This window comes from Melopsittacus undulatus, chromosome 7 (assembly GCF_012275295.1).
Source record: "Melopsittacus undulatus isolate bMelUnd1 chromosome 7, bMelUnd1.mat.Z, whole genome shotgun sequence".
NCBI lineage: Eukaryota > Metazoa > Chordata > Aves > Psittaciformes > Psittaculidae > Melopsittacus > Melopsittacus undulatus.
In genome coordinates, this window is record NC_047533.1 from 1,623,632 (window position 1) to 1,636,081 (window position 12,450).

General features: G+C 53.3%; 1 protein-coding gene across 1 annotated transcript; it reads left to right on the top strand.

The window, feature by feature from the left end:
- The first annotated feature begins 74 nt into the window (after nucleotides 1-74).
- EMX1 (empty spiracles homeobox 1) lies at nucleotides 75-9,277 on the top strand. Its single transcript, XM_034064936.1, has 3 exons — nucleotides 75-441; nucleotides 1,914-2,098; nucleotides 8,905-9,277. Exons 1-3 carry the CDS (start codon nucleotides 75-77, stop codon nucleotides 9,070-9,072), a joined length of 720 nt encoding a protein of 239 aa, XP_033920827.1. The 3' UTR covers nucleotides 9,073-9,277.
- Nucleotides 9,278-12,450: the final 3,173 nt, after the last annotated feature.

Here is a 12,450-nt window from a genome sequence, read left to right on the forward strand (position 1 = left end):
ACAGCCCCGCTCCGGCCCCCCCCTCCCTTCCCCATCCCACACCCCCCCCCTCCCGCCCCATCCCGGCTCACACCATGTTCCAGCCGTCCGCGAAGCGCTGCTTCACCATCGAGTCCCTGGTGGGCAAGGACACCCCGCTCGGCCCCGGGGACCCCCCGCGCCCCGCAGCCCTCGCCTACCCCGGCCCCACCGCTGCCGACGCCGCCGCTTTCACCCCCGGCTTCCCGGGGGCCGCCGCCGCCGCCGGTCGGGCCCTGTACGGTAGCGCCGAGCTCGTCTTCCCCGAGGCCGTGGGGCACCCGGCGCTCCCCGTCGGGCCCCATCAGCTCGGGGGCTCGGCGCTGCCTCCGCCTCACTCCTTCTTCGGGCCGCAGCACCGCGACCCGCTCAACTTCTACCCCTGGGTGCTGCGGAACCGCTTCTTCGGGCACCGCTTCCAAGGTGAGCGGCGGGGGCACCGCAGCCGGGCCCGTTAACGGGGGGACGATGGAGAACCGGGGGCAGAACCTGTTGCTGCGGCGGCCGTGCGAGGCTGCGGCTGTTCGCACACCGCTGCCGGTGCCTTTGCCCTCCCGGTGCTCGGTGCCTTCGCTTGCCGGTGCCGGTGCTCTCGCATTCCCGGTGCCCGGAGCGAGGTCCCGGTCAGGCCCTGCGGGGTTCCCGAGGACGGGACCGGCGCTGCCGGCTCCTGCGGGGCCGGGAGTTGGGGCTTCTCCCGCTTGGGAACGGAGGGATGGATCGCGGCGGCTCCGGGATTCTCGGCGGGATTTCGTTGGATTTTAACGCGTTGCTCGCGGCTCCTTCTTCTTCTTTCCTTCTTTCTTCTTTCTTTCTTCCGACTCCTCCATCTCCTTCCTCTTTCTTCTCTTTCTCTGCTTTTCTGCCTCTCCGTTTCTTATATTCTTTTATTTTCCTTTCTCAGACTGTATTTTGTTCCGTTTTCCTTCCCTTCCCTTTCCTCCCGTCCCCGCTGCTGCGACGCCCGAGGGTCCCGGTTGTCCCGGAGGAGCCCAGATCACGGTTATCTGCTCGGCACCAACCCCTCGCATCGCTCCGGGCTCCGGCGGCTCCACCGGGGATCACGGCCGCTGCCTCAGAGCCCGGGGGCACCGGCCCGACACGATCCCGATCCCGGCCTGGCTCCCGGCGCTGCCTCCCTGGTGCTGAGCCCCGCTGCCGGCCTCTGGGGTTTCCTTCCCTTCGTTCATTTCTCTTTCCTTTCGTTCATTTCTCTTTTCCTTTTCGGGTTATTTTTTTAATCTATTTTATTTCGTTCATTTCTCCTTCTTCTTCCGTCTATGTCCCTATTTTATTTATTTCTCCCTTTCCCTTCATGACTTCTTTCTTTTCTTTCTAACTCTTTCCTTCCCTCTTTAGCTCTTCGTTTCTTTCTCTCTGTTTTCTTTCCATCTCTCTTTCTCTCTCTGCTTCTCTCTCCTTCGCTTCCTTTTCTTTCTTCCTTTCCCACTTTCCTTCTCTCTTTCTTCCCTTCTCCCTTTCACTCCTTGTTTTCATCCTTGTCTTTCTGCATTATTTTTCTTTCTTCTTTTTCTTTTTCTTTCTTTCTCACTTCTCCCTTTCTGACTTTTTTTTCCCCTGCCACTTTCGTAGTCCATCTTTCTCCTCTTTATTTATCTTCTTTTTCTATCTGCTTTTTTCTCAGCCCTTCTCTCTTTCCTTCCTTCTCCTTTCCCCTTCTCCTCCCGTTGTCCCATGTCCAGCCCCACCACGGGACCCAGAACAGCGTGGCCAAGGCACCGCCGTGCTCAACGGGACCAAGCTGCACTCCTGGGGACCAGGGGACTCCTGATACCCCCGTGTCTGCCCTTCCTGTATGCCCCGGTCCCATGGAGGGTGCTCTGGGTGTGCTGGGGGTTCCAGTGCAGGACCCTGATTCCTCTCACTATCCACAGGGAGCGAAGTGTCCCAGGAGAGCCTGCTCCTGCACGGCCCCTTCGCCCGGAAGCCCAAGCGCATCCGAACAGCCTTCTCTCCATCGCAGCTCCTGCGGCTGGAACGGGCCTTCGAGAAGAACCACTACGTGGTGGGTGCCGAACGCAAGCAGCTGGCCAGCAGCCTCAGCCTCTCCGAGACCCAGGTACCCCCAAACCCAGGTACCCTCAGACCCAGTAACCCCAGACCCAGTAACCCCAGACTCAGCCACCCCCAGACCCAGGTACCCCAAACCTATTTACTCCCAGACTCAGGGATCCCTAAACGCAGTGACCCCAGATCCAGATACTTCCAGACCCATGGACCCCAGGTAGCCACCAACCCACAGCCACCAGCCCCACTGTCCATCCATCCGTCCATCCATCCATCCATCCAGCTGCCAGCGGGAGCAGCTCAGCATTAGGCAGTGGATACAGCACTAAACACGCTCAGGGCTCTGGCTGCACTCTACACAATTCCACCTGTTTTTACCCAGGAAACAGTGCCTGATCCGTGCTGATTTGGGTGATTTTAGCTTTGTGGCGCAGAGTCCCTTCGGTTGTTGCCGTCGTTCCCGGCAGGGCTGGAGGCTGGGAATGCCGGGCTCGTGTCACACCGCTCTCCGGAGCGGTTTTCCAGGGCTATTCCTTGCTTGCTTGGGGTGTTTTCCTTGAGGGGAAGCTCTGGTTTTCAAACCCGAGTTTAAAAAGGAGCCTCACCGGGATCCACTTCCCTGTGGAGCTGCAAAAATGCGCCTTGGTTCGGAGCTTAAACACTGCGGAAGTCAGGAAGGGTGAAGGGAATAATATTTCCTTTATCTCTGCTTTTACAAAAGCCATTCCACAGGGATTTAGATTGGATGAGACACGGGAAAATTATAGGGATAAAAGGAAATAAGGATCACACGGTGCTGGGGGAGAACGGGGGAGCCGGGGCTGAGCATCTCTGTGTGTGTCCGAGCACGGTGTCCTGGTGAGCGGCTATTCCCAAATGTTCCGGGTGGAAGTTCGCCTTCCCGTAGTATTTTGTATCTGAGTCTATGGAGAAAGTTTGCTCTAAATTCCCATTAGGAAGTTGGGCCTATTCCCGAATTAAATTCATTTCTATCCTTTATTTTAATTGGGAAAGCAAACCGGAGCTGTGGGTGTTCCTGGTACCCGCCTGCCTCATCCTCACCCGGCTCTGCCAAGCAAAACCTCCCAAGTTCCCGGCAGGAAAATGTCACTATGGGAATGAGCAGGGATGGATGCAGGGAACGTGTCCTGAGCCCACAGGACCCTCCCAAAGCTGGTTGTATCCTCATAGATATAAGCAGTAAAACCAGAGCATCCCGACCCCGGCCCCGCTGCTCGCAGGGTGCATCCATAGGGACCCTCCAGCTCCGGTCCTTTCCCTTCTGTCACCTCTCCGGGCTGAAAACGCTGTGAAAAGCAGGACAAAAAGAGCCCGAACAACAAAACCCAGAGGTCAGAGAACAAACAGAGACTTGTCTGGGCGGAAAGGGCAGCGGTGGGATGCCCGGAGGGGAGCTCAGCTCGGCTCTGCCCCGAGCCGCAGCGCAATAATGCACTTTCTTAGGGGAAAAGCGGAGGCATCCGTCCCTAAATCCACATGGAAATCTAGGAACGGGAAGAGGCATTATAGATATAGATGGAATGGATGTTTTTCTGCGCTGCAGGGGTTTTTGTAGGATGCTGTTTCCATTGCAGGCGCCGGGCGCAGGGCAGGGAGCGAGTGGGGTCGTTCGTCCTTCCTTTCCCCATCGCTCCAGGCAGAGAAGGAGCTGGGAAAGGGCTGGGATTGGCAGCAGTGGTTTGCAGGGGGGTCCTTGGGCTGCCAGGGAAGAGATTTTCCCCTTTGGCTTTAGGAAAATAGTATTTTTTATTAATATTTTAATTATTTGGAGAGAAATAACCCCAATGTGCAAAGGGATGGGATACAGGGTGGGCATCAAAGCACAGGAGAGTGAGAGAGGCAGCCTGGCTGGTGGCTGTCCCAAAAGCAGGATTATTATTATTATTATTATTATTACCATCATTATTGCCATTATTAACATTATTATTATTATTATTATTACTATTATTATTATTATTATACTTTGAGCTACCTGGTCTAGTGACAGATGTCCCTTCCCAGGATCTTAAGGACATTTCCATCCCAAACCATTCCATAATTCTATTATTCTATTCTATGCTTATTAATTATTATTATTATTACAATAAATCCAGTGAGGAATTCTACACACACACAAACCTCCCATTAAAACCCAGCCCTCTGACCCCCTGACACACATCGCCTGTATGACTGATGACACAGCCGTGCTTTCACCCTATACAGATGCTCAGCCCCACATCCCAACCCACGGGTGGGTGCCTTGGATTGTTTTTCAGTGGATTTAGCAGCTTCCATAAGGAGCTATGGGTGATGGCTCGGCCTGGTCCTATTTCCCAACTGCTTTTCCCACTGGAAAAGGGAGCTTTGCCCATTCCAGGTCCCCCAGCCAGGGAGCAACACCTGGAGCAGCCCAGGGGGCAGGTGAAAAGGGTACAGGTACCTGCCCAGCATCAGGAAATGCCTTGGGATATAGGGTGGGGAAGGGTGGAAGTGTTTAACCCCTTCCCATCCCTCCTCCTACCAAGGAGCTGCATTAGTCTGGGTTGAGACAGGCCCATGGAATGACAGAAATAAAGGGGGGGAACGATGGCAGCTCATGGTCCCAAAGCAAACACAGAAAGTGGGATGAGGCTGCAGCATGTGTAGGGGCAGGAATTTGGGGTGACCTGTGCAGGAGCAGCCATCCGAGGAGATGTGTGTGATGGGATGGCAATGTGGGATGTGGAATGTGTGAGCTGGATGGTGTAAGGAGGTTCAGGGATGCACTGGGGCCAGTGCGATGGGAATGGGATGCATGTGCCGGGTAGTGGGGAACAGGGAGCATGTGCGGGTACCAGGCTGGACATCACGAGTGGTTGTGCCCATCGCTGATGGCATCAGGTCATTTCACCTCCCCATAGGAGCACACTGGGCTGGGAAATGACTTCCCTGAGTTAATTTTGCATGGCACAGCCCACATCTCCCAGCAGAACCTCTCCATCCCTGGCAGCACACGATGCAAACCCTGCTCCGGGTCTCAAATCTGCCTTCCCAAAGCTAAGGCCTCTCCTTGGATCCTGCCAGTGGGAGATTTGGGGTTATTATAGAGGCACCGTGGACCCCAATATTCCCTCTGTGTGTGCAGAGATGGAGGCACAGCAATAGCAGTAATAATTAACCAAGTGAATACCTGGGAATCACAGAGGAGAAAGATGCACATCCCAGATACAGGCAGAGAGCACCCGCATGGCAAAGCCTGGGGTTGGCATCGATCCCCCACTAAGAACCATCCCCAAAACCAAGCCCTTAAAAGTTGTGGGGTGCCTTTAGAACAGTCCCAGCTGGGGCTGCATGTGTTGAGGGGGGTTCAGTGTTGATGCTTGAGGAGCTGCACTGCCCTTGGAGTGATGGTACATCCGGGTGACAGCACAGCTCAAGCGGTGTCACCGTGTCTGGATGCAGGTGATGGTGAGGCTGATGCCTTCCGGTCACCCTCCAGGCTCATACCCATACTCTCAGCCTTTGGCAGGGTTTGGCACATCATCCAGGGTATGGGTGCATGAAGCCACCACAGTTTTGATGCCCCAGCTTGGGGATGGCAATGGCACTTTTAGCCAGAGCCGATTCTCTGCGTGCTGTTGGTGTCCCTGACGCAGAGCGTCATTTCCCAGTGGATTGAAGGGTGGATTCAGGGGTGGAAGCACAGCTCATGTGCAGCAAAGCCATGGTGGGAGTCGTGTATAGAGGCAGGACTGGGATGCAGGAGCCATCCTGAAGCAGGAACATGGGGATGCGGTGAGCCTGGAGGCAGGACCCCAGGAGCATCCCACTGCCTGGATGCACAAACACCCGGCATGACAATGGTTAATGCAGCAAGGGTTTGGGAAGGGATAAACCCCCAGGAATGGGGGTTTAAACCAATTACTCTTGGAGTCAGGATGAGGCATCGTAGGGGGCAGCTTATCCCTATGTTGCCCACTGTGAGGTTCTCACACTTCTCTCATTGAGGCTTCTGGCCTGTTGGAGAGAGGGATACAGCATCGAAAGGGTCAGGGAGCCCATCCAGCCTGGAAACATCCCCATTCCCGCAGCTGGGAATCACAGGAGAGCCTCATCCCGCAGGATACAGCCGTACCAGGCTGGCTTCTCCAAGCTGAACTGCTTCCCCCCACCCCTGCTTGCCACAGAGCCTCACTCAAGCATCTTAATTGCTTTATGCCTTAGTTTCCCGTTCTATAATTTAGGGATAAGGCAACTTCCCTGCTCCCAGAGGGCTCCGAGCTTTAATTAAAGTTTACAAAGTGCTTTGCAGTTGCTGAATGAAAGGCATCAGCTCAGCATTGTTCCACAAATGCCCCAAAGCAAGGAAAGCAAATGGTTGGAGTCCAGGTTATAACATCCACCGGGGCCATAAAGCCGCTGTTTCCATAGGCTGGGCACGCCTGGAAGCGCAGGGCTCTTCGGCTCGGTGCCGGTGGGATGCGGTTTGATGCCGGTGGGATACCGGCCTCAGCCTCGCTGCCCACAGCTCCAGAGCTGGAGGGAAGCTTTGCCTGAGGGTGATGCTGGAGGAGAAGGGGAAAGAGGTGATGTTCCCGAGGGATGAGGGGGCTGCGGAGCTGCTGGAGGGGCTGCGGGCACCACAGCCCCTGCCAGTGGTTAAATGCTGCAGCCTGGGCTGGCAGCGGTGGCCGAGCAGCGGCACCTAGTGTCTTGTATCCCATCCCGTGTCCTGCATCCCATCCCGTGTCCTGCATCCCATCCCGTGTCCTGCATCCCATCCCGTGTCCTGCATCCCATCCCATGTCCTGCATCCCATCCCGTGTCCTGTATCCCATCCCGTGTCCTGCATCCCATCCTGTGTCCTGAATCCCATCCCGTGTCCTGCATCCCATCCCGTATCCTGCATCCCATGTCCTGCATCCCATCCCGTGTCTTGCATTCCACCCCGTGTCCTGCATCCCACCCCGTGTCCTGCATCACATCCCGTGTCCTGCATCCCATCCTGTGTCTTGCATTCCACCCCGTGTCCTGCATCCCACCCCGTGTCCTGCATCACATCCCGTGTCCTGCATCCCATCCTGTGTCTTGCATTCCACCCCGTGTCCTGCATCCCACCCCGTGTCCTGCATCACATCCCGTGTCCTGCATCCCATCCTGTGTCCTACATCCCATGTTCTGCATCCCGTGTCCTGCATCCAGTGTCTTGCATCCCATTCCATGTCCTGCATCCCATGTCCTGCGTTCTGTGTCCTGCATCTCATCCAGTGTTCTGCAGCCCATCCTGTGTCCTTCGTCCCATTCCATGTCCTGCATCCCATGTCCTACATCCCGTGTGTGTCCTGCATCCCATGTCCTGCATTCCGTGTCTTGCACACCATGTCCTGCATCCTGTGTTCTGCAGCCCATGTCCAGCATTCAGTGTCCTGCACCTCATGTCCCACATCCTGTGTCTTGTATCCCATGTCCCACATTCCCTGTCCCACACCTTGTGTCCTGCATCCCGTGTCCTGCATCTTGTGTCCAACACTCCATCTCCTGCACCTTGTGTCCTGCATCCCATGTCCTGCATCCAGTATCCCACATCCAGTGTCCTGCACCTCATGTCCTGCAGGACCAGGGAGCTGGGTAGCATCCTGCACCACTACTGCAGCATCCTGCCTGTGGCAACCTGCATTGTCTGCAGCATCCTGCATCCCTGGCTATAGTATCCTGCACCACTGCATATAGCATCCCTCATTCCCTGTTGCAGCAACTAGGGCTGCTGCCTGCAGCATCCTCCATCCCATCTGCGGCATCGCTGCCTGCACCATACTGCATACCTTGCTATAGTATCCTGCACCACTGCATGCAGCATCACTTATTCCTGGCTGCACCATCCCACACTGCTACCCATGGTATCCCGCATCCCTCACTGCAGCATCCCACATCCCATCTGCAGCATCCTGCATCCCTGGCAGTAGTATCCCACATCCGCAGGCGCAGCATCCCTCAATCCTGGCTGCAGTATCCCACACTGCTACCTCTGGTATCCCGCTGCAGCATCTCACAGCCTGGCCACAGCATCCCGCATCCCTGGCTGCAACATCCTGCATTTCCAGCCACATGGGTGCCCTCAGCATCTCACACCACCCACTACGTGGGTTCTTTCAGCATCCCAAACTCATCACCATGTCCATGCTGACATGTCCAGCCCCCGCTGTGGGCCTTACTTCCACCAGAGATCCCACTGGAGTGGGATGCTGGGGCCTTGGGTAGGGAAAGAGGGTATTATCTCCAAGGATGGAGACCCCAGGGACAGTGTCCAGCCACCATCATGGTGGAAAAGGTTTCCTGAAACCCAAATGTAGTGAATGAATTGCCTCTAATTGTAATCATAATTCATTATCCATAATTAGATCCCTGGCTAATGTGGGGCACAGCTCCCGGCCATTGGCATGGGGATGGCTTTGTGTGCCCCATGGCCTCACTGGAGCCATAGCCACTCAACACCGGTGACCAAGAGCAATGGGGATGGGTTTAGCAGCTCCCACTGTGCTTGTGCTGATTGGGGTGCAGCCCAGACACCAGGGTGATGGGCACAGGGTTGTAAGAAGGGTTCTGTTTACCTGCTGACCCCAGTACTGAGGTGTGATTGAACAACCTTCACTTGGGCTTCCCCAAGGTTGGGATGTGGCAGCATCCTGCATCCTGCAACCCAACACGTTCATCCCCTTCATCCCACCCTGCCATGGGCAGAGGGGAAACTGAGGCAAGGCAGGGTTGCCATGGAGCGCTACTGGAGGGACAGGAGCTTCACTGTGCTGGTCCTCGAGGAGATGAGGGTTTGCTGCCTGGTCACCAAGCCCCCCACAAGCACCCATCTCTCCTTGTCCCCAGGTGAAAGTGTGGTTCCAGAACAGGCGGACGAAATACAAACGGCAGAAGCTGGAGGAGGAAGGACCGGACTCGGACCAGAAGAAGAAGGGTTCCCACCACATCAACCGATGGCGCCTCGCCACCAAGCAGTCCAGCGGAGAAGACATCGACGTCACCTCCAACGACTAAGGCAGGGACAGGCTCCTGGTGCAGCCACCATGGAGAGGAACCCGGGGCAGGACGGGGGCACACGGGTGGCATCCCCAAACGGACTGTAGGGACGTGGTGCTCCCAAGCCACCCGATGCCTTTCCTTGGGGACCCCCCCTCCCACCGCCGGAGCATCCCTTGGAGGTGCTTTCGGGAAGCTCCCATCGCCGAGCCGAGGAGGAAGAGGAGGCTGCAGGGACCGCGGCCCCGGGATGCGGCCGCGCATCCTCCTCCGTGCTGGAAGGCGTCCGTCAGCCATGAGATCAAATCCAAACGTCCTATCGAGATGCTCAATGTGAACCCGTTTCAGTTTCCTTTTTCACTTTGATTTCCTTCCCCCCCCCCTTTGTTTTTCTGTTTTTTGGGTTTTTTATTTGATTTGACACAGTTTTGGTTTAATTTATTCTTTTCTTTCGGTGCCTGTGTGCGTGCGTTCCCTGTCGTAGGTAGTCAGCAGCTGTAGTGTGTGTTACTGCGTGGTAATAAAGAGCAACGTGCTGGAAACGTGTCTGGTTGCCTTGGTGGATGGAGGTGGGGGACAAGTCCCCCCTCTCTCATCATTGAATGCCATGGGGGTGCTGGTGTCCTTGTTGGAGGGACACAACCGGGTACCACTGTGTCATAGAATTAGACTCACAGCATCCTTTGGGTTGGAAGGAACCTCAAAGCTGCTCCAGTTCCAATCCCGTGCCATAGGCAGGGACACCTTCCACTAGAGCAGCTTGCTCCAGCCTGGCCTTGTGTCCCACAGGAGCCATGGAGGCCCCATGGTGGTGGGTGCTGGAGGGATGAAGGGGGTGGCAGGACAGTGGATGGCTGCAGGTATGAGAGGTATGCGGCAGTGCAATCCCCTGCAATGGGGATTGGATGTCGGGAGAGGTTCCACACAGTGCTGCTTCCTGGGAATATCCCATCCCAGGCAGGGATACCCCCAGGGGGTGGAAGGGACCCCCTCAGTTCTGGGCACCCCAGGACCCCAGCAATGAAGCACTTGTGAGGGATGAAGGTTGGGTGTCCTTCCATGTGTTACTGGGGTTTGAGGGAAAGGACACTTATAATCATTATATATATGATTATATCCATATAATGGTTATATATTTATTATATATATGCATATTATAGATTTTATTACATATAATATAATATATAAAATATATATAATGATTATTTGTGGGTTTATGTATATATGTGCTATAGAATCAAATATATATATATAGAATCATATAGAGAGAATCATATATATATGTGTTATAGAGTCTATGTATTATTGAACATATATATATGTGTTACAGAATCAAAGATTCATAGAATGGTTTGGTTTGGAAAGGACCTTCAAATGCCACCTAATTCCAGCACCCTGCAATGAACAGGGACATCTGCAACTATACATATATAATATAAATAATATATACATATAAATATAATAATTATATAGGATATACTATGTATACACACTTCTATATGCATGCACACAATAGATACATTTATATATGTGTATATAATGTGTGTATATATTATATTTTATAATGTACTTATACTATATATAATATAGTATATATAACGAATTTTATAAAGTTATAATGCATTTTCTAATGTAGGTTAGAGTTTATAATATAGAATTATATATTGTTATATGGAAATATGTATAAGTTCATATTGTAGGATATATTTACATCTTATAGATTTTATGATATATCCTATGTGAATTGTATATTATATATATTACATATACACATTATATATATGTATATATTCACATCATATATTTTATTATATATAATAGACTAGAATTATATATAATATTATATAGTACACATATACACTCACACAAATCTGTAGTCATTGCTGCTGTTGGGAAAGCCCCCCCAGCCTTGTGCTCCAAGGAAAACCCCATCCCCATCAGCTTCCCCCCTGTCAAAGCAGCCCATAAACCCCTCATCATTTCATGATCCCTTCTCATCCCGACATTCCCGACAATGGGACACCACCACTGAGTCTTTAAACGCTTTTATTCCAGACGGATCCGAGTGTTACACAAAGTGTCGCGGTCAGGACAGTTAAAAAGAGCCAGTGGGTGCCCGGGGGGGGGCAGAGGTGCCTACACCCATGCAGGTCCCATAGAGGGACCACTGGAAGACGTGCCGGAGCTGGTGGGCGACCCCCTCCACCGCATCCCAATGGATTTGCCGTTATCGCGGTTCTAAGGTGCGTTCGGATCAGGGTCTGCATGAGGAGGGGCAGCTGAGGATGCTGGGTGCAAAATAAGCCATAAAAAGGGGGGGAAAAAGCCAAAAGTGGATGTTTTCTAAAGTGACCCAGGGTGATGCTTGGGGCTGGGGGTATCTACCACCAGCAGGACCACTTCAAGCCTCCATCACCTGCACACCCAACACCAGGAATGCTCTCAAAGCCAGGCCAGCTTCCCAATGAGCTCATCCATGCCCTAAGAGCCTTGGCTCAAAGGCTATCAGGATCTCACCACGACACTCCAGATTCCCCCCTCTTCTGAAGGACACCCCTGCTCTAGATCTCCATCACAGCCCTTCAAGAGGAGCCAATTGAAGCGGAGGGGACACCAACATCACTTGGCTACATGGCATTGGTATAACCTTGAGATCTACCAGCATCGCTTGTCCCAAGGTGGAAGAGTCATCCCAATGGATAGAACCATGCCCATCCCATCAGGACCTGGCCACAGGCAGAGATGTGGAGCAGAGAGATGAGCAACAAGCAGAAACGGAAGGAGCTGAGCTGTGCCCAAGCTGAAAGGTGGGTTGAGGATATGGGTGACACAGCCCTGGGGTTGTCCCCTGGCCAGCTCAGGGAGCAGCCAACAGAACCATCCTCCAGAAGGGCCTCAAAACTTCTCGCTGGCACCTTTAGCTGCAACCTGGTCCTCATTATTCCTTAATTAACATATCCAAGAAATCAATTAACGGCGACATTTCTAATTAGATACTATGGGAGATGATCGTCTCATTATTATTATCTGCCGAGGTGAACAACTTGATGTGTGTGGTGGGGTGTTCGCTCCCCATTCCTTCCACTTCCCCAATTATAGGGAATCAGAGATGCAAATGGTTGGGTTGTTCTCGCAAACCGAAGGCTCCTCTTTGTACATTAGGCAAGTCGAAGAGATTAATTAGCTATTAGTGGATGTGCATCATGTTATCATTAGCTGTTGTGTGTAGTCTTTTCTGGCACAATTTGCTGTCCTAATAAACAGCATTAATGTGCTGCCGCTTCCCCAGCTCCATGCATTTCGTTCCCAATGCTGTAGGAAGATAGGAACGTGGTATTTTGGGGTTGGCTGGAGGTCCTACCATGGATGGCAGCAAGCGTGTTGAGATGGTGGTGG